The 19448-nt window shown below is 46.7% G+C and overlaps 1 protein-coding gene across 1 annotated transcript in view; it reads right to left on the bottom strand.

Moving 5' to 3' along the window:
• Nucleotides 1–717: 717 nt before the first annotated feature.
• LOC144695254 (uncharacterized) overlaps nucleotides 718–19448 on the bottom strand; it is an 84389-nt gene continuing 65658 nt past the window's right edge. Inside the window, exon 2 of the mRNA XM_078566161.1 lies at nucleotides 718–5184. Coding sequence (XP_078422287.1) covers nucleotides 3846–4712 — 867 coding nt within the window. The 5' untranslated portion in view covers nucleotides 4713–5184 and the 3' untranslated portion in view covers nucleotides 718–3845. The remainder of the gene's footprint in view (nucleotides 5185–19448) is intronic.

Genomic DNA, 19448 nt, shown 5'->3' with positions numbered 1-19448 from the left:
GAGAGCTGTGCACAGTTCTGATCTCCAGATTGAAAAAGGACATAAAGGAACTGGAGAAGGCGCAAAAAACATTTATAAGGATGATATTCAGAATTGAAAGATTGTAACTATCAAGAAAGACTGAACAGGCTAGCACTCTTCCCTAGAAAAGAGAAGGCTGAGGGGGTGACACAATGGAAATCTTTAAAGTAAAAATTGAAGAATTATAAAATTAAGAATTTGGGGGGTAAATGGAGAGATGTTCCCACTTGTGTGGGGGAGTCCAAAATTGAGCAGGTTAAGCACTGGCCAGCCCCCTCCCCCAAGTTCCCACGGTCAAAGAATCCCTTACTTTATTTCCTCAGAGTTGGTCACCCTGGAGTCAATCCCTCAGTTAGTCACTCCCCAAGCACAGTTTCAACCCTGAGCAGAATCACTCTGCAAGTCACAGTGTTACTTCCTGCGTCAGAGTAACTCCACTAGTCCTAGAGTCATATAGGAACAGAATTACTCCCTAGCACCTACCAAATATCCTCTCTGTTGTCTTCCCTGTCCTTCCTTCCCACGTTCCTCCCTCGTCTGCCACTCTCTCCTGTGCAGTGGTGGGATCAGCACATGCATGTCATCACTGTCTTGCACACTGTGGGTCTTCCTCTTCTGATCTGCTGTCAAAGACATCCAAGGCTACCCATCCCACACTGATGTCGTCAGTTTGAAAGCCTCCAAGAGTGAAGAATGCTTTTCCCACACTAGAAATCTCTGTCAAATGTTTACCGGGGGAACTGAGACAGCAGCTGCAATAAGTGAGGTTTTATTCAGATGGGACAATGACAAGTTTAAATCCCCACCTGATCTGCTGCTCAAAGTCGCCTCCGTTTCACTGGTCAGTTTCCCAAGCTTCAGGAAACTAAATATTTGGAACCATATGAATTTTAAACAAGGGCGGCGCAGGGGCACAGTTAGTGCTGCTGCCTCACAGCTCCAGGGACCCGGGTTTGATCCTGACCTCGGATGTCTGTCTGTGTGGAGTTTGCACACTCTTCCCATGTCCACGTGTATTTCCTCCAGGTGCTCCGGTTATCTCCCACTATACAAAGACATGCTGCTTATGTCCATGGATTGGCTATGGTAAATTGTCCCCCAGTGTGTGTGGCTATGTGTGTGTGTGCGTGTGAGAATGTGTGCTCTGTGATGGACTGGCGTCCCGTCCTGGGTGTATCCTGCCTAGCACCCATTTCCTCTCAGGATAGGCTCCTACTCCCCATGACACTGAATTAGATGAAGTGGTTCTGGAAAAGTGAATGAGTGAATTTTAAACAATGTTCCATGTGGTGTGTAAAATGGCTCCTGCCCTCAAACTTTGATTTGCATGTGATGATATCAGTGTTCACATCAATATGAGAAGCCACAGCATAAAAAGGGATTTATCCAAACATCCCCTTTTCATAAAACGAAAAAACATTGCATGCACTGTCATTTACAAGTTACTCCACATACAGTCCATGAAGAAAATTACCACACATGAATACAAAACTGTTTGTTCTTTCTAGTCTATTCCAATTTTGTCTCTCCCTACACACACATTGCACACACAAACTTTAAATTGTTCAGGTCTTCTTATGGTACGTGTGTGAGTTGTTGTTAGCTGTTCATCCGGTGTCTGCTGGTTCCTGAGGTGATGTCTTTCTGGAGAATGTTGTTGCTGTGGTGAGTGTTGCTGTTGTGGTAATTGTTGCTGCTAATCCGCTGCATTTGTTGGAGAACGGTTGACCTCTGGGACTGATGGTCGTTCAGTTCCTTGCTCAGTTGGTGAAATCAGATCTGCCTCATCAGCTGTCTGCTGTGAAGGAGCAGCTTCTCCGGTTGCACGTAGATGTCTGCAGTTGTGACGATAGATCTGGTCGTTCACTTTCACCGTGTACGATCGAGGTGACAACTTCTCTATACAGATCCCAAGTTGCCAAGTAAGCTGACTTCTGTTGAGTACGTTGAATATTTTCACTCTGATCGGATCTTAGCTCTGGCAACTTTATCAAAGTGAAATTTGTCTTTCTGTTGTTTCACTTTGATCTTGTCACTCACTCCCTGTTACTACTTCTGGCCTCTAGTTTTTTTTAAGCTGTTGGAAGAGTAGTCTTGGTGCAGCGTGACATTAGTCACTGGACTGGACAACTTTCCATGCCTTCTGTAGGTATATTTCTCCACTGTAAGATTGCCTTGTACACATCTGTGCTGGATCTAGTTGATTTCTTTATGATCCCTTTGGCTGTTTTCACCGCTGCCTCAGCCTTTCCATTTGACTGGGGATAGTGTGGAGATGATGTGTGGTGCTGAATTTCCCAATCATTCATCAAGTGCCTGAATTCTTCTCTCGTGAATTGAGAACCATTGTCGCTCATCACAATGTCAGGAATGCCATGACGACTGACGTGTGCTTTCAGGCGTCTACAATCTCACTGGTAGTCGTTGACGTCAGCTGGTCTAATTCCCAGTAGTCTGAATAGTAGTCGACTGTGACGAGATAATCAGTTCCAGTGAGAGTGAAGAGGTCTACTCCAAGCTTCATCCATGGTATGTCATGAATCATGAGCAGCTCTTTACCTTGCTTAGTTTGATGTCCATTACAAACACTGCACTGGCTGATGGGGTCCCTAATCTCATTATTCATGTTTGGCCAGTAGAGCACTTCTCTTGCCTTCCTCAGACTTTTCTAATCTCTTTAGGAATAATGACCCTAGTGCCTTTGTACAAGATGCCATCGTGGGCGATCACTTCATTTCTGTCTGCCCAATACTCTCGCACAGCAACAGGTGTGTCCTTGATGGTTTCAGGCCATCCTTTCATCACAACTTCCTGTAACATTTGAAGAGTTGTATCTCATTGTGTAGTTTGGTTGATCTGAGCAAGACACTTGTCTGTCAGATTCAATGTCTTTGCTGGATTGATGACTTCCAGAACATGTCGTGCTGTTGCTTCTTGTTGAATCTGGAAGATTTCACACTCTGTACGAGCATCATCAACTTCATTCAAAGAGAGTGCAGCTCTTGACAGCATGTCGGCGATGTACGTCTGCTTGCCTTGCTTGTATTTCACTTCCAAATGATATCTCTGCAAATGAAGTAACAGAAAATCAGAAGTAACAACCTTTGTAAATGATTTGGAGCAGAGAGAAGCAGTTTGAGAACGATATGGCTTGTAGTCAAACTCTACCATAATTTTCTCACTCCCAAACAGATACTGATTGAAATGCTCAGAAGTAAAGACAACAGCCAGGCACTTTCTCAATCTGTGTTCTTCAGTTTGTGTTAATGCCCTGGATGCAAACACAACTAATTGTCCTTTCTGCGTGAGAGTTGCTCCAACTCCTGTTTCACTGGTATCTCACTGCAGGGTGACTTCATCATTGACATCATCATACCTTAGCACTGGTGTTGTCGTCACTAATTGTTTGATGTGAGTGAAAGCTGCTTCTTGTTCTGTGCTCCAATATCACTGACCATCCTTTGGAGTGAGCTTAAGTAGAGAGTCACACTCTGACATCAAACTGGGAATAACTTTATTAGGTAGCCCCCTTGTAGGTTCAAAGATGTTCCAGGAGGTCAAACAACTGTGGAGACTTTATTACAGAACTCAAACCGATAGGGTTTCTCCGCTGTGTATGTGTTGATGGACCAGGAGATACACTGACTGTGTTAAAGCCTTGTCACACACCTCACACCCGAATGGTTTCTCACCAGTATGGATCCACTTGTGCTTCAGGAGATCAGACGAGTGGATGAAAGCCTCGTCACAAACATCTCACCTGAAGAGTTTCTCCCGTGTGTGAATCCTCTGGTGTCCTGGATGGTCAAAGACCTTCACAAACCTTACACGTCAAGGGTTACTCCCCTTGTATGGATCCTTTGATGGACACGGAGATTGCATGACCTCGAGAATGATTTGTTGCACACATTGCACATGAATGGTTTCTCCCCAGTGTGAGTGCGTTGATGTACACGAAGGCTCGATGACACTGAGAATGATTTGTCACACACATTGCACATGAATGGTTTCTCCCCTGTGTGAATCCTCTGATGAAGCAGGAGTCTTGTTGAGTCAGAGAATGATTTGTCACACACCTTACCCTTGAACAGTTTCTCCCCTGTGTGGGTGCGGTGGTGTGTGCGAAGGTTCCCTGACTGCGTGAATGACTTGTCACACACCTCGCACTTGAATGGTTTCTCCCCAGTGTGAATGCGTTGGTGTACGCGGAGATCTGATGACGATGAGAATGACTTGTCACACACCTCACACATGAACGGTTTCTCCCCTGTGTGAATCCGTTGGTGTATGCGGAGATCTGATGACGATGAGAAGGATTTGTCACACACCTGACACGTGAATGGTTTCTCCCCTGTGTGAATGCGTTGGTGTCTGCGGAGGGTCGATGAATCAGAGAATGATTTGATACACATTTTGCATCTGAATGGTTTCTCCCCTGTGTGAATGCGTTTGTGCACGAGGAGGGTCGATGACTGTGAGAAGGATTTGTCACACAGCTCACACATGAATGGTTTTTCCCCTGTATGAATGGGCCGATGATTCACCAGGCCCGATAATTGTGCAAAGCCCTGGTTACACAACTCACACTTGAACGGTTTCTCCCCTGTATGAATGCGTCGGTGATTCACGAGCGTCGATGACTGTGCGAAAGCTCGATCACACAACTCACACTTAAATGGTTTCTCTTCCATGATGCTACCCTTGTATTAACAGTTGTATAACAGATGCACCTTGTTTGTTAAGAGATCTTATGAGCCTATGGAGCCTTCCTCACACTTGAACAGCCTCTCACCTGTAGGAATGAGTCAGTGGTTCATGAGGCTGGATGAATGATTGAAGCTCTCATCATACTTGGAACCCACTCACACTTCTTCCCAGCCTCACCATGACCGATCGCCCACAGCCAAACCTTCGGAAAGGTTGGTTCGGATGGAAGGCTCCACACCACTGACCAGTTTCAGATCTGATGATATGTCAAAGCTCCCCTGACCCGACCGATTTCCAGATGATGGTTTCACTGCCCAACCTTCTTTGTGTTGAGCAATGCTGTGAAGGAACTGGATGTCTTCCCACAGTTGTGCAGTTGTTCCTTGGGTGATGGTCAGGATCTACCAACAGTGTCTATCCTCTCTGTATTCTCTGGTGTAGTACGGTGCAATCCTTCTATAAAACAGGAAAAGGAAACATGATTTCCTCCAACTCCCTCGCTTCCTTTGTTGAAGCGGCTGACTCCTCAGTTTGTTTTTATTTATACTTGCAGAGCATGTGGGTGTCGCTGGCTAGGACAGCATTTGCTGCCCATTCCTAATTGCGCTTGAGATGGGGGTGCTGAGCTGAGGTCGGGAAAGGAAGGGCCAGGGGTTGGAGGCACCGTCGACTGAGATTGGACTGGGTGGAGAGGTCAGGAAGGGAAGGGCCTTGTGAGGGTAAATTAAACATAGAGGCACGAGGGGTTTTACCTGACCTTGCTCTCCAGCAGCCTCCAGCCAGCTCTGAAGAAGAGTGAAGAAAGCAGCAGCTGACATCACCAACAGAACACTGCACAGGTCAGTGAGAAAGGGGGGGGGGGGGGGCGCTGGCCAATCTGGCACCACCCTGATTGGCTTTTGTTCAGAACAAGAGCAATGATTGATCAGATAGCCTGTCAATCAGGACAGACTATGCACCGGATTGGCTGCTTTTGACAATGACCATCCTGATTAACAGGCTATTGGCCAATGAGCCCAGGAACCCCGATTGGCTCAGGCCCCAGTGATCAGCCCCCTGTCTGCAGCCCCCACGCACAGACCCAGCTTCTCATATTCAGTAATGACCCATCAACAAAACTCAGCCTATAAATCAAAAGGGAAATGCTTCCAATAAACACACTCAATATCCAACACACAGCTCCAGGCAAACAGTTCAGCACAAAGCACCGAGTAAACAGCTCTCTCAGCTGGATGTTCTCACACAGCATAAGGGGCATTTCCACACCTGATTCCCCACAGGATAGTCAGGCTGCCTGAAGATTAGTGTGGATATTATGTGATGTAATTATTATAAATTGTGTTCGTTCACTCACCATGTCCTGAGTTGGTTTTGAGTCCCTACAGGAAGTGAAGCAGCTGTGGAAGAGGAAGGGGAGGGAATGGGCAGAGTGGGTGGGCTCTCTGATTGACGTCTCTCACAGCCAATCCAAATATTTCTGGAGTAACCTGAGTTTCCTGAAGCTTGGGAAACTGACCGGTGAAACGGAGGCGACTTTGAGCAGCAGATCAGGTGGGGATTTAAACTTGTCATTGTCCCATCTGAATAAAACCTCACTTATTGCAGCTGCTGTCTCAGTTCCCCTGGCAAACGTTTGACAGAGATTTCTAGTGTGGGAATAACATTCTTCATCCTGGGAGGCTTTCAAACTGACAACATCAGTGTGGGATGTGTAGCCTCGGATGTGTTTGACAGCAGATCAGAAGAGGAAGACCCACAGCATCCAAGGCAGTGATGACGTGCAGTGGTGGGATCAGCACATACACAGGAGAGAGAGGGACACAGGAGAGTGAGGGGGGCCTGGGAGAGATGGGCGGACATGGGAGAGAAAGGGGAAGACGCAGGAGAGAGAGGCACAGTAGGCAGAGGGGCATGATAGAAAAAGGGGCAAGGGAAGGAGTAACAGAGAAGAGAATGGCAGGGGAGATTGAAACTGCTTCAGGAATTACTCTCATTGAGTGAGTCTGACTCGGGGAGTGAATTTGGGAGTATGTCTGTGCTTGGAGAGCATCACTGTGATTTGGAGATTGATTCCAGGATAACGAACTCTGAGGAAATAAAATAAGGGACAGTTAGACCATGGAGAAAGGTGGGCCAGTGTTGGTGAGAGCAAGACAGGGCAGTGCTGGTGAAAACAGGGGTGAGTGGAGGAGCGGTGTTCTCTGTCAAAAGGAAGAGCCAACCTCCTTCCTGATGAACAGTCATCTCGAGCTGAAATATTAACCCTGATTCTCTCCACAGATGCTGCCTGACCTGCTGAGTATTTCCAGCAGTTTATGTTTTTATTCTAGTTTTTAAAGCAAAGAAACAGACCATTTGGCCCATCTGCTTTCTCCCAGGGCTTGTGTCCAGTGAGTGGGACTGTTATCACTTGGCCCACTTTTGCCTCTTCAGTTGTAACCAGAGAATCTCCTGCAATGGTTAATCTTCCCACCCCCATCGCTCTGGAGTCCGACCAAGGGCTCCATGGTCTGGGGAAAACAGTCTCTCACCAGTCACAGAAAACCAGTGTAGAATGTAGTCCCATGTTATCCATTTAACCATATTGATGGGTGTCTGGGATGGGGAGTGAAGGAGGGAGGGATGGTGGGGTGAAGGAGGGGGGTATGGGGGTGGGTGAAGGAGGAGGTTGGTGGAGCGAAGGAGGGGTGGGGGAGTGAAGGAGGGGGTTATGGGGGTGAAGGAGGGGGATGGGGGGTGAAGAACGGGGGATGGGGGTGAAGGAGGGGGATGGGGGGGTGAAGATGGGAGATGAAGGAGGTGGGATGGGTGGTGAAGGAGGGGGTTGGGGTGAAGGAGGCGGTTATGGGGATGAAGGAGGGGGATGGGGGGGTGAAGAAGGGGGGATGGGGTGAAGATGGGGGATGAAGGAGGTGGGATGGGGGGTGAAGGAGGGGGGATGGGTGAAGGAGGGGCGTGGGGGGTGAAGGAGGGGGATGGGGGGTGAAGGAGTGGGAATGGGGGGGGTGAAGGAGGGGGGATGGGGGGGTGAAGGATGGCGGGTGGAGGGGAAAAGGGGGTGAAGGAGGGGATAGGGGGTAAAGGGGGTGAGGGGGGGTGAAGATGGGTGGATGGATGGTGGAGGGGGAAAGGGGGTGAGGGGGGTGAAGGAGGGGGGATGGGGGGGGTGAAGGTGGGGGGGACGGGGGGTGGAGGAGGGGGCGATGGGGGGTGAAGGAGGGGGGAGGGGGTTAAATGGTTGTGATCCTGGTTCCCGCCGCCCAGGGGCTGGGATTTACAGGTGCAGCACCTCCAATTCCAGCCCCGCCCACGTGACAGCCGCTCGGGCTCACGCTTTCTCAGATTCAAACTCCCAAACGCTGGGCAGCAGGTCAGAAGAGGAAGACCCACAGCATCCAAGGCAGCGATGAAATGGAGTGGTGAGATCAGCACAAGCACGGAGATAGGGAGACAGGAGAGAGGGGCACAGAGGAGAGAGGGAGATAGGTTAGAAGGAAACAAGAGACAGGGGGGCACAAGAGAGAGAGGGGATACATGAGGGAGAAAAAGAGGAGAGTGGGAGAAAAGATTACCCGGTGCTCGGGCAGTGACTTGGGGTGTATATCTGTGCTCGGGGTGTAAACTGTGTTGGAGAGTGACTCTGTGACTGAGAGAGTGATTTTGACTCAAAGACTGAATCTGTGATTCGGAGATGCCTTGGAGAGTGATTCCTCACTCCTTACCAGACCTCTCTGTTGGCCTCTCGACTCCCCCCAACCCCCCGCCTGCCTGATGCCACACCCCTTGCCTGACCCCGACCTGAGATGACAACATGTTCAAGGACGTTGGAGAGGAAAGGGAGGTTGGAGGTAGCACGATAGTTTGCAAGGACGGAGGGGGTCAAGGGTTAGTTTTTTCAGAACAAGGGTTATAATATTTGATTTAAAGGAGAGAGGGACGACATCTGAAGAGAACCGTGAACATCAACTAAAATAGGGACCAGGAGGGGAAGTTGGGTGATTAGCAGCTTAGTGAGAATAGGGTCAAGGGAACAGGAGGTGGGTCTCATGGACAAGATGAGCTCAGAGAGGGTATGAGGGGGGATAGGAGAGAAACTGGAGAAAGATGTGAGTTCAGGGCTCGGGCAGGAGGGAGCATTAATGGAAGTTTGTCCTGGCGGGCTAGTGGCAGAGGCAGCTGATGGGATTGTTTCAATCTTATTTCCCTGAGCAGAGAGGTCAATAAACACGGAGCAGAGATTTAAAGTAATTGATGGAAGGATTAGAGGGGAGTTGAGGAGTAATTTTTTCACCCAGAGGGCGGTGAGGCTCTAGAACTCACTGTCTGAAAGGGTGATAGAGGCAGAAACCCTCATCACTTACAAAAAAACACTGGGATATGAACTTGAAGGAATAACTTCTCCACATTTAAAATGGGGATGGAATAACTTCTCCATGTTGACACTGTCCCATCAAACACTCACAGAGAAGGTACCGCAAGGGTTAGATACAGAGTCAAGCTCCACCTAAACTGTCCCTGGATTGTTGGATTAACCCAAGTCACTCACACACTTGGATCAGGATCAAGATTCACTTGCCTCAGACGCTCCTGTATTACTGACCTTTATGTCATTGGATGGTGTTTTTTGGGGGCAGGACCTGGGCAAACAGGGGTGGGGGGGGAGTCCTCCAGTAACAGCGCATCTAGTGGCTGGAGGGTGCAGTGCTGACCAGTATCAGTGAAGAATACCAGGTTATCTTGGAGTGTTGCTGTACTTGAGTTAGTGGGATTTAGGATGTTTTTTGTTTTTTTTGCTTGATGTGGGGATCCTCTATCAGTACCGAGTCTCTAGGTTGTTCCTCACTCCTGGAGTCTACCCACTTTCTCCATCAGTTTCACTTCTCCAGGGCACCAGGGACTTTACCACCTTTCACAGCTTCAGAAACCCAGACACAAAGACAACACTGACACCTGCAGCTCTACCACTTTAAATCAAATCAAACTTTCAGGCTGCCAGCTTACAACATTGTTGTCAGTCATGGCTTAGTTAGCACTCTTGTCTCTGAGTCAGAAGGTTGTGGGATCAAGTCTCTCTCTAGAGAATTGAGCAGTGCAGCTGACACTTCAGTGCAGTACTGAGGGAGTGCTACACTGTCAGAGGTACCATCTTTCAGATCAGTTAAAGCAAGTCCCCGTCTGCCCTCTCAGGTTAATGGAAAAGATCCTATGACACGACGCTGTAGAAGTGCAGGAGTTATCCCTGATCTACTGGCCAATATGGATCCTGCAATCAACATCACCAGAATAAATAATCTGGTCATTATCACATTGCTGTTTGTGGGAGCTTGCTGTGTGTAAATTTGCTGCCATGTTTTCGACATTATAATTGACTACATTCAAAAAGCATTTCATTGGCCTAAGCGCCTTCAGACGCCGTTAGTTTGTGAAAGTTGAGATAAAAAAGCAAGTCTTTCTTCCTTTAGGAAATATTACACTTCCTGTGAACTGGAAAGTATAAACCCATTGATGGAGAAAGTAAACCAGCCCACAGTGACATTGACCAATATGTTGTGTACAGGACTCTTACTGTAGGCTCCTGAGTGTTTCAGTGAATAGGGACACACCATGCTGACAAATCAGTTGGTTTGGGCTAAGTTTAAAAAGTGAACTGAATGTGAGTTATGGATCTATACAGAAGATTGATAAAACAGCAGACAAACAACAACACAATATTCAGCTCACACCAAACTTTGAAACAACCAAAATAATAAAAAATTTGAAAATGACTCAAGATCTTTCCCAGAACATGAAATGAATCTTGGAAGAGTGTAAGGTGAACATTTCACACCGTTATTACATCAAGGTATGATGGGCTGAGGGAACTCAGGTCTGTAGAGACTCACCCCCACTCCCTCACCACACTCAGGATGGTAGTCCTCCCAGACAGGAGAGTACAAACATTCCCCATGGTATTCGTCAAACACCCGTCACCTGAAGAGGATCTGTCTATAATTCACATCACCAGCAGGTTCCGACTTGACCCCATACCCACTCCTGTGAGTTGGCTCACTTTACTAACACACGCACACTCATATCAGGGGAAACTCTCTCAGAATACGACAGACAGAAGTTCTTTAAAATCCCTGTGCTTTAGTCTGGCTCCCAACTCCGATGGTCAGAAATGACACCGAACTTTAGCGGGACAGAATGGAATTCGTTTACATCATAAAAACACAGGCAGAATTGAAGAGATCGAGAGAGGTTTGCAAATCTGTTACAGAGTGGGCAACAACACTGCAGTCATCTGCAAACTGTAGAACATGTGTATCTATGGTGCTCAGTTTAGTTTTGGTGTGGAGGGGACCGAGGTAAATGAGTTTCCCATCTCGTTGGTATTTAATACTGACACCAGAGGGCAGTTGATCTTTGATGAGGTGAATAGTCACTGTCAGGTAGATTATAAATAGAATGGGGGCTATCACACAGCCTTGCTTGACACCAGTCTGGATTTGGAAGGCTTCTGTTTCAGATCTCCCACTCAAGACAGTTGCAGTCATATCATCATGAAGCAATGGCAGAATTATGATGACGTTTGTTGGACATCCAAATCATTGGAACACAATCCACAGATCCTCACGATTTACTGAGTTAAACGCTTTGGTCACATTGATGAATGTAATGAAGAGTTCCTGGTGTTGTTCTCGACATTTTTCTTGGGTTTGCCTGGCAACAAAGACCATGTCGGAGGTTCCTCTGGAAGGTCTAAAGCCAAATCAAAGTTCTAACTGATGTCTGCATCACTCGATCCATGTGGGGGACTGATACCTCCTGGTTAGATCATTGACTTGTTCAATCGGTGATGAACATCCACCCAGCACCAAGACATCACAAGGCCCAAAAGTCCAAGAGGAAGAAGATCAATGTCTCAGACCTAAAATAGCTCGACCGAAGAGAGGATTTCCAGGTGCAGCTCACGACCAATCTGGAAAATCTTCACACATCCAAGTCGATTCCTGAACAATGGGATCAAATAAAGCCAGCTGTACTAAACTCCTGTGTCCAGACCATTGAGCTCGTGCATCGTCATCACTAGGACTGGCTCGATGAACATAACGTGCAAATATGTGACCCCTCAGAATGGAAACAATCGGCCTCCACAGCCCAGAATATAAAGGACGTGTGGGAAGAGAAAGCCCGAGAGATCCAACATGCGAAGCTTTTTTGATGTCATCAGAGCCATCTATAAACCGAGGTCATACGGACAAAATCCCCTTTGTTCACAGGATGGTGTTTCTCTTCTTAAGGATGACAATGCCATTGTTAACGCTGGAAAGAAGATTTTGAACAACTCCTCAACTATGAATCCACAGTGGCAGCTGATACCCTCCAGTCTATCCTCCAGTGCCTGTGGTAGAATCCATAGGTGAGTCACCATCGATGGGAGAGCTACAACAAACAATCAAACAGATGAAAAACAACAAAGCCTGTGGCCCAAATGGTATTCAAGCTGAGGTCTTCAAAGCTGGTGGACTTCTGCTCATACCAAGGCTTCATGCATTATGGGTTTGGGAACAAAATGAACTCCCCTGATTTCATGAATGTGACAATTGTAACTATCTCCAAGAAGGGTGATAAATCACACTGTGGAAACTATTGAGGTATTTCCCTCCTGTCCAGAGCAGAGAAAATCCTGACACACATTCTCCTGAATCGCCTACTTCCTGTGGCTGAGGAAATCCTCCCAGAGACACAGTGACATCTGTGCAAAAGCAGGAGCTTCTATACATACTGTTGTCTTCCTTTGGTGATCTGATCAAAGGTTAAGTTGGCCTTCCTGAAAAATTGGACTGATGGTGGGAGGTTCGAGACAGACACTACTGAGAATAGACAGTACTTTGGAACGACAGCTCCCCTGTGTGAACACTTGAGGGCAAACAACACAGACAACTCTCAGTGTAACAGAAGCAGGTGACCCGGTTCCAAGTCCATGTGGAGATGTCGGTGTATGGCGAGAGGAGTAGTAGGTGAAACAATCCTGGCACACGTCACACTGGAAGGGTTTGACAGGATCAGAGGTGAGCTGGCAAGATGGATACAGAATTAGCTTAGTCATAGAAGACAGAGGGTAGCAGTGGAAGGGTGCTTTTCTGAATGGAGAGCTGTGACTAGTGGTGTTCCGCAGGGATCAGTGCTGGGACCTTTGCTGTTTGTAGTATACGTAAATGATTTGGAGGAAAATGTAACTGGGCTAATTAGTAAGTTTGCAGATGATACTAAGGTTGGAGGAGTTACAGGTAGTGAAGAGGATTGTCAAAGGATACAACGGGATATAGATCGGTTGGAAACTTGGGCAGAGAAATGGCAGATGGAGTTTAATCCGGTCAAATGTGAGGTAATGCATTTCGGAAGGTCTAATACAGGCAGGAATTATACAGTAAATGGCAGAACCCTTAAGTGCATCGATAGGCAGAGGGATCTGGGTGTACAGGTCCACAGGTCACTGAAAGTGGCAACGCAGGTGGATAAGGTAGTCAGGAAGGCATATGGCATGCTTGCCTTCATTGGCAGGGGTACTGAGTATAAAAGCTGGGAAGTCATGCTGCAGCTGTATAGAATCCTGGTTAGGCCACACTTGGAATATTGCATGCAATTCTGGTCGCCACATTACCAGAAGGATATGGAGGCATTGGAGAGGGTGCAGAGGAGGTTTATCAGGATGCTGCCTGGTCTGGAGGTTATTAGCTATGAGGAGAGGTTGGAGTAACTCAGATTGTTCTCACTATAGCGACAGAGATTGAGGGGCAACTTGATAGAAGTTTACAAAATTATGAGTAGCATGGACAGACTAGATCGTCAGAAGCTTTTTCCCAGGGTGGAAGAGTCAATTACTAGGGGACATAGATTTAGGGTGAGAGGAGAAAACTTTAGAGGAGATGTGCGGGGCAAGTTTTTTACGCAGAGGGTAGTGTGTGTCTGGAATTCGCTGCCAGAGGAGGTGGTGGAAGCAGGTACAATAGTGGTGTTTAAGAGGCAGCTTGACAAATACGAGAATAGGATGGGAATAGAGGGATACGGACCCTGGGAGTGCAAAATGTTTTAGTTTGACAAGCAATATGATCGGCCTGTTCCTGTGCTGTACTTTTCTTTGTTCTTTGACTCCCGTGTGGGTTCCCTGACGTTCCAAGAGGTTCAACAACTGTGTGAAGGCTTTATTACAGAACTCACTCCGATAGGGTTTCTCCCTGTGTGAGTGTATGGACCAGGAGATTCACTGACTGTGTGAAAGCCTTGACACACACCTCACTGGTGCTTCAGGAGATCGGAGGAGTGAGTGAAAGCCTTGTCGCAAACAACACACATGAAGAGTTTCTCCTGTGTGAATCCTGTGGTGACCCAGGAGGGTCAAAGATGTCACAAAAGCTTTCTCACAAACCTCACATTGCAGGGTTACTCCCCTGTGTGGATCCTCTGGTGGAGCAGGAGTTTTGATCACCTCGAGTCGCACACATCAAACGTGAATGGTTTCTCACCTGTATGGGTGCATTGGTGCGTGCGGAGGATCAATGACTGTGAGAATGATTTGTCACATGCCTCACACCTGTACAGTTTTTCCCGTGTGAATGTATTGATGTACGTGGAGGCTCGATGACACTGAGAAGGATTTATCACACACCTCACATGTAAACAGTTTCTGCCTTGTGTGAATGTGTTGGTGTGCGCAGAGGTTCACTGACTGCAAGAATGATTTGTCACACACATCACACGTGAATGGTTTGTCCCCATTGTGAATGCGCTGGTGCATCAGGTGTTTGGAGGAGTGGGTGAAACCCGTCTCACAAATCTCACATCTAAAGGGTTTCTCCCCTGTGTGAATCCTCTGGTGTATCAGAAGGCTTGTAGATATTGCAAAAGCTTTATTGCAAACCTCACACGTGAATAGTTTCGCCCCTGTGTGAACGTGTTGGTGTCAGCGCAGCTTGCATGACCTTGAGAAGGCTTTGTTGCACACATCACAGGTAAACGGTTTCTCCCCAATTTGACTGCATTGGTCTATACAGAGATACAATGACATAGAGAAAGATTTCTCGCACACATTACACATAAATGGTTTCTCCCCGGTGTGAATGTGTTGGTGTACACGGAGATTCGATGACTGTGAAAATGACAAATCACACACCTCGCATGTGAATGGTTGTTCCCTTGTGTGGATGCACCCCTGAACCACCCAATGCTTGTGCGAAGCTCTTGTTACACACATCACACTTGAATGGCTTCCTCCCTGTGTGAATGTGCTTGGAGGTTCGATGAAATCGAGAATGATTTGTCACACACCTTGAACATGAATGGCTTCTCCTCAGTGTGAATACGTTGGTGATTCACGAGTGTCAAATGCCATGTGAAGGCTCGGTCCCAAATCTCACACTTGAATACTTTCTCTTCCATGTGGCTGTCCTTGTGTTACAGGTGGGACAACAAATCCACCTTGCGTATGGAGAACTTATCAACCTGTGGAGCCCTCCTCATACACCTCACAATTCAACAGCCTCTCACCTGCAGGAATGAGTCATTGGTTCAAGAGGTTCAATGAATGACTGATGCTCTCACCACATTTGGAGCCCACTCACAGTCTTCTCAGCCTCGCCCTGACTGATCACCCACAGCTTAACCTTCAGAACGGTTGGTTCTGATGGAAGGCTCCACACCACTGACCAGTTTCAGATCTGATGATATGTCAAAGCTCCCCTGACCCGACTGATTTCCAGATGATGGTTTCACTGCCCAACCTTCTCTGTGTTGAGCGATGCTGTGAAGGGACTGGATGTCTTCCCACAGTTGTGCAGCTGTTCCTTGGGTGATGGTCAGGATCTATCTGCGGTGTCTATCCTCTCTGTATTCTCTGGTGTAGTATGGTGCGATCCTTCTGTAAAACAAGAAAAAAGATGGTTGATTTTCTCCAGACAACGTGGCTACTTACTCTTCTCCGCCGAGCTCCACTATCTTCCCAGACACCATGAGGACAATGGAAAAGACAATCGGGCGGAGTGTAAAACGGGCTATCAATTCACTATGAGCACATCACATGCTGGCAAAGACCAGTTTTACCCTTAGAGTATGTTTTTAATGTATAAACACTCAGGAGAAATGTTAGTTCAACATAGATTTTGAAATTTCTCCCTTGTTTCCCCAAATTATTTGAAGAAAACACACTGGGCAGGAAATGCTGGAAGCTAAGGAAAGTCTTGCTTCAGTGTAGCTGATTGAAGGGTTCTGGTTTATCCTGGGAAATTAGATACACTGCATTCGCTCAGACTGCACATCCCAAATTCAGCTATCAGCCACAGCACTGGGCAAAACTATCAAATCCGAGCCCAGGCTTTTGGGAAAGGCCGAGGCCTTCAGGTAAAATCTTTAAAGACATTTCAAGAAATATGTCTCCAGCCAAATTGCTGTGGAGATTACAGAGATAGCAGGGGGCAAAGCCATGGAGAGATTTGAAAACAAGGATGAGAATTTTAAAATTGAGGTGTTGCTTGACCAGGAGCCAATGTCGATCAGTGAGCACAGGGGTGATTGGGGAATGGGTCTTGATGTCAGTTAGGACATGGGCAGCACAGTTTTGGAGGAGCTCAAGTTTACAGTGCAAGATGTGAGAGCAGCCAGGAGAGCATTGGAATAGTTGAGTCTAGAGCCTACAAAGGTCTGGATGAGGGTTTCAGCAGCAGATGAGCTGAGGCAGGACATCACTGGTCTCTCCTGTGAGTGGAGCTTATACCTCTTCCTATGCACAGTGTCCCTATTCCTGACCAACACAGGGAAATGACAGTGAGAGCCAGGGATGGTAACAGAGAACTCTTCATAGAATCATACAGAATCATAGAATAGCACGGCACAAAAGGAGACTATTTGGCCCATCGAGTCTGTGCCAACTCTTTGGAAGGATAATCTAGTTAATCCCACTTCCCCTTATCCCTACAATTGTTCCTCTTTTCAAGTATTTCTCCAATTCCCTAGTGAAGGTTACCATTGAATCTACATCCACCACCCTATCAGACAGTGCATTCCAAATCCTAACCACACGTTGTGTAAAAAATATTTTCCTTCAGTTACCTCTGAATCTTTTGCCAATTATCTTTTGTCTGTAACCTCTAGTTATCGACCCTGCTGCCAATGGAAACAGTTTCTCTTTATTTACTCCGTCTAAACCCTTCACGATTTTAAAGATCTCTAACAAATCTCCTCTTAGCCTTCTCTGCTCTAAGGGAAACAATCCCAGCTTCTTGGTCTATCCATGTAACTGTAATCCCTCAATCCTGGGACATTCTGGTAAATCTCTTCAAAATTCTTCCTTGAACATATCCCAGGCCACCTCAGCCTCTCTCTGACAGACAGGTTGAATGGACAGTCTTAATCAGCAAGACACAGTCTACAAATCAACCAGCTGTTTTCAGTTACACAAGACAGCTGAATGATCAGGAAACAGTACAAAGCAGAGGTGTCAGCTGCGGCTCAGTTCATAGCACCCTTGCCTTTGAATCAGAAGGTTGTGGGTTCATGTCCCACTCCCGGAAACCAAGAACTGTGATTGTACTCGAAAGAGTTACAATCTGTGACTGTTGATAACTCGAAAGAGTTACATTTCTCTACATCAAATCAGATTCCATTCACCCCCTCCCTACACATCAATTTCAAAGCATAACCTCACTTCTGAACACTGAGCGAGCTCTTCAGCCGGTCACAATGAACTTCAGTATTAACCTCTGGAACAGCAGGCTGTAAAACCTGAAGTAAGGACAGTTGAGTTAAACACAAGAAGCTCAATATAATCCTAAATTAGGGAGCTGGCCACTGTGCTGTCCAGGAACAACAACAACTTGGATTTCTATAGCACCTTTAACATTGTAAAACATCCCAAAGCACTTCAAGGTGAATTATCAGACAACATTTGACAGTGAGCCAAATAAGGAGGTATGAGGAGAGATGACCAAACACTTAATCAAAGAGGTAGGTTTTAAGAAGTATTTTAAAGAAGGGGAGAGAGGTAGAGAGACTGAGAGGTTTAGGGAGGGGATTCCAGAGCTTAGGGCCCAGGTAGCTGAAAGCACGGTCACCAATGGTGGAACAATTAAAATCGCAAATACTAAAGAGATAAAAATTGAAGGAGTGCAGAAGTTTTAGAGGGTTGGAGAGCTGAGGAGATTGTCAACCTTGGCTCAGGAGGTAGAACTGTGACCTCTGAGTCAGCGGGTTGTAGTTACAAGTCCCTCTTCAGGACTTGAATCTTGAGGCTGACAATCCAGTGCAGTGATGAGGAAATGCTGCACTGTCAGAGGTGCCGTCTTTCAGATGGGATGTTAAACCAAGGCTCCTTCAGGTCTCTCTCAGGTGGGTGTAAAAGATCCCTTGGCACTATTTTGAAGAAGCGGGGTTATCTGTGGTGTCCTAATCAATGTTAATCCCTCAATCAACACCACTAAAAAACAGATTATCTGGTCATCACCATATTGCTGTTTGTGGGAGCTTGCTGTGCACACACTGGCTGCCACGTTTCCTTCATTACAACAGTGACCACACTTCAAAAGTACTGCATTCGCTGTAAAGAGCTTTGGGACATCTGGTGGTCATGAAAGGCTCTATATAAATGTAAGTCTTTTTTTCTTTTTTGAGGAAGTTACAGAGATAGCTGGGGGGGGGAATGGGAGGTCTTGGAGGGATTTGAAAAGACAGGTAACATTCAGATCCCAACACAGAGACAGAACTGACCATTCACAGTCCACAGGATAATAACCAGCTCCCAACACACACACACACATAACTCAACAATAGGAAATCAATAAGAATCCTCAGACACTCTGCACCTCCCAGATAATTACACCACACCTTCTCATATTCAGTCATGACCCATCAACAAAACTCAGTCTGTAAATCAGAAGGGAAATGCTTCCAATAAACACACTCAATATCCAACACACAGCTCCAGTCAAACAGTTCAGCACAAAGCACCGAGTAAACAGCTCTCTAAGCTGGGTGACCGCTTTGCAGAACACCTTCAGTCTGTCCGCAAGCATGACCCAGACCTCCCTGTCGCTTGCCATTTCAACACTCCACCCTGCTCTCATGCCCACATGTCCATCCTTGGCCTGCTGCATTGTTCCAGTGAAGCTCAACGCAAACTGGAGGAACAGCACCTCATCTTCCGACTAGGCACTTTACAGCCTTCCAGACTGAATATTGAGTTCCAACAATTTTAGATCATGAACTCTCTCCTCCATCCCCACCCCCTTTCCGATCCCCCTTTTTTCCAATAACTTATATAGATTTTTCTTTTCCCACCTATTTCCATTATTTTTAAATGTATTTCCATCCATTGTTTTATCTCTACCTTTTAAACTTTTTCGATTCCTTCACCCCTACCCCACCCCCACTAGGGCTATCTGTACATTGCTCGTCCTGCTTTCTACCCTTAATTAGCACATTCCTTAGGTAATATCACCACCTTCAACACCTCTTTGTCCTTTTGTCTGTGACATCTTTTGGTTATCTCCACCAATCACTGGCCCTCTATCCAGCTCTACTTGTCCCACCCCCCCTTAAACCAGCTTATATTTCACCTCTCTTCTATTTTTACTTAGTTCCGTTGAAGGGTCATTCGGACTCGAAACGTTAACTGTGTTCCTCTCCGCAGATGCTGCCAGACCTGCTGAGTTTTTCCAGGTATTTTTGTTTTTGTTTTGGATTTCCAG

Source organism: Cetorhinus maximus, chromosome 21 (assembly GCF_964194155.1).
Source record: "Cetorhinus maximus chromosome 21, sCetMax3.hap1.1, whole genome shotgun sequence".
Classification (NCBI taxonomy): domain Eukaryota; kingdom Metazoa; phylum Chordata; class Chondrichthyes; order Lamniformes; family Cetorhinidae; genus Cetorhinus; species Cetorhinus maximus.
This window is presented reverse-complemented; position numbering and strand designations above follow the sequence as displayed.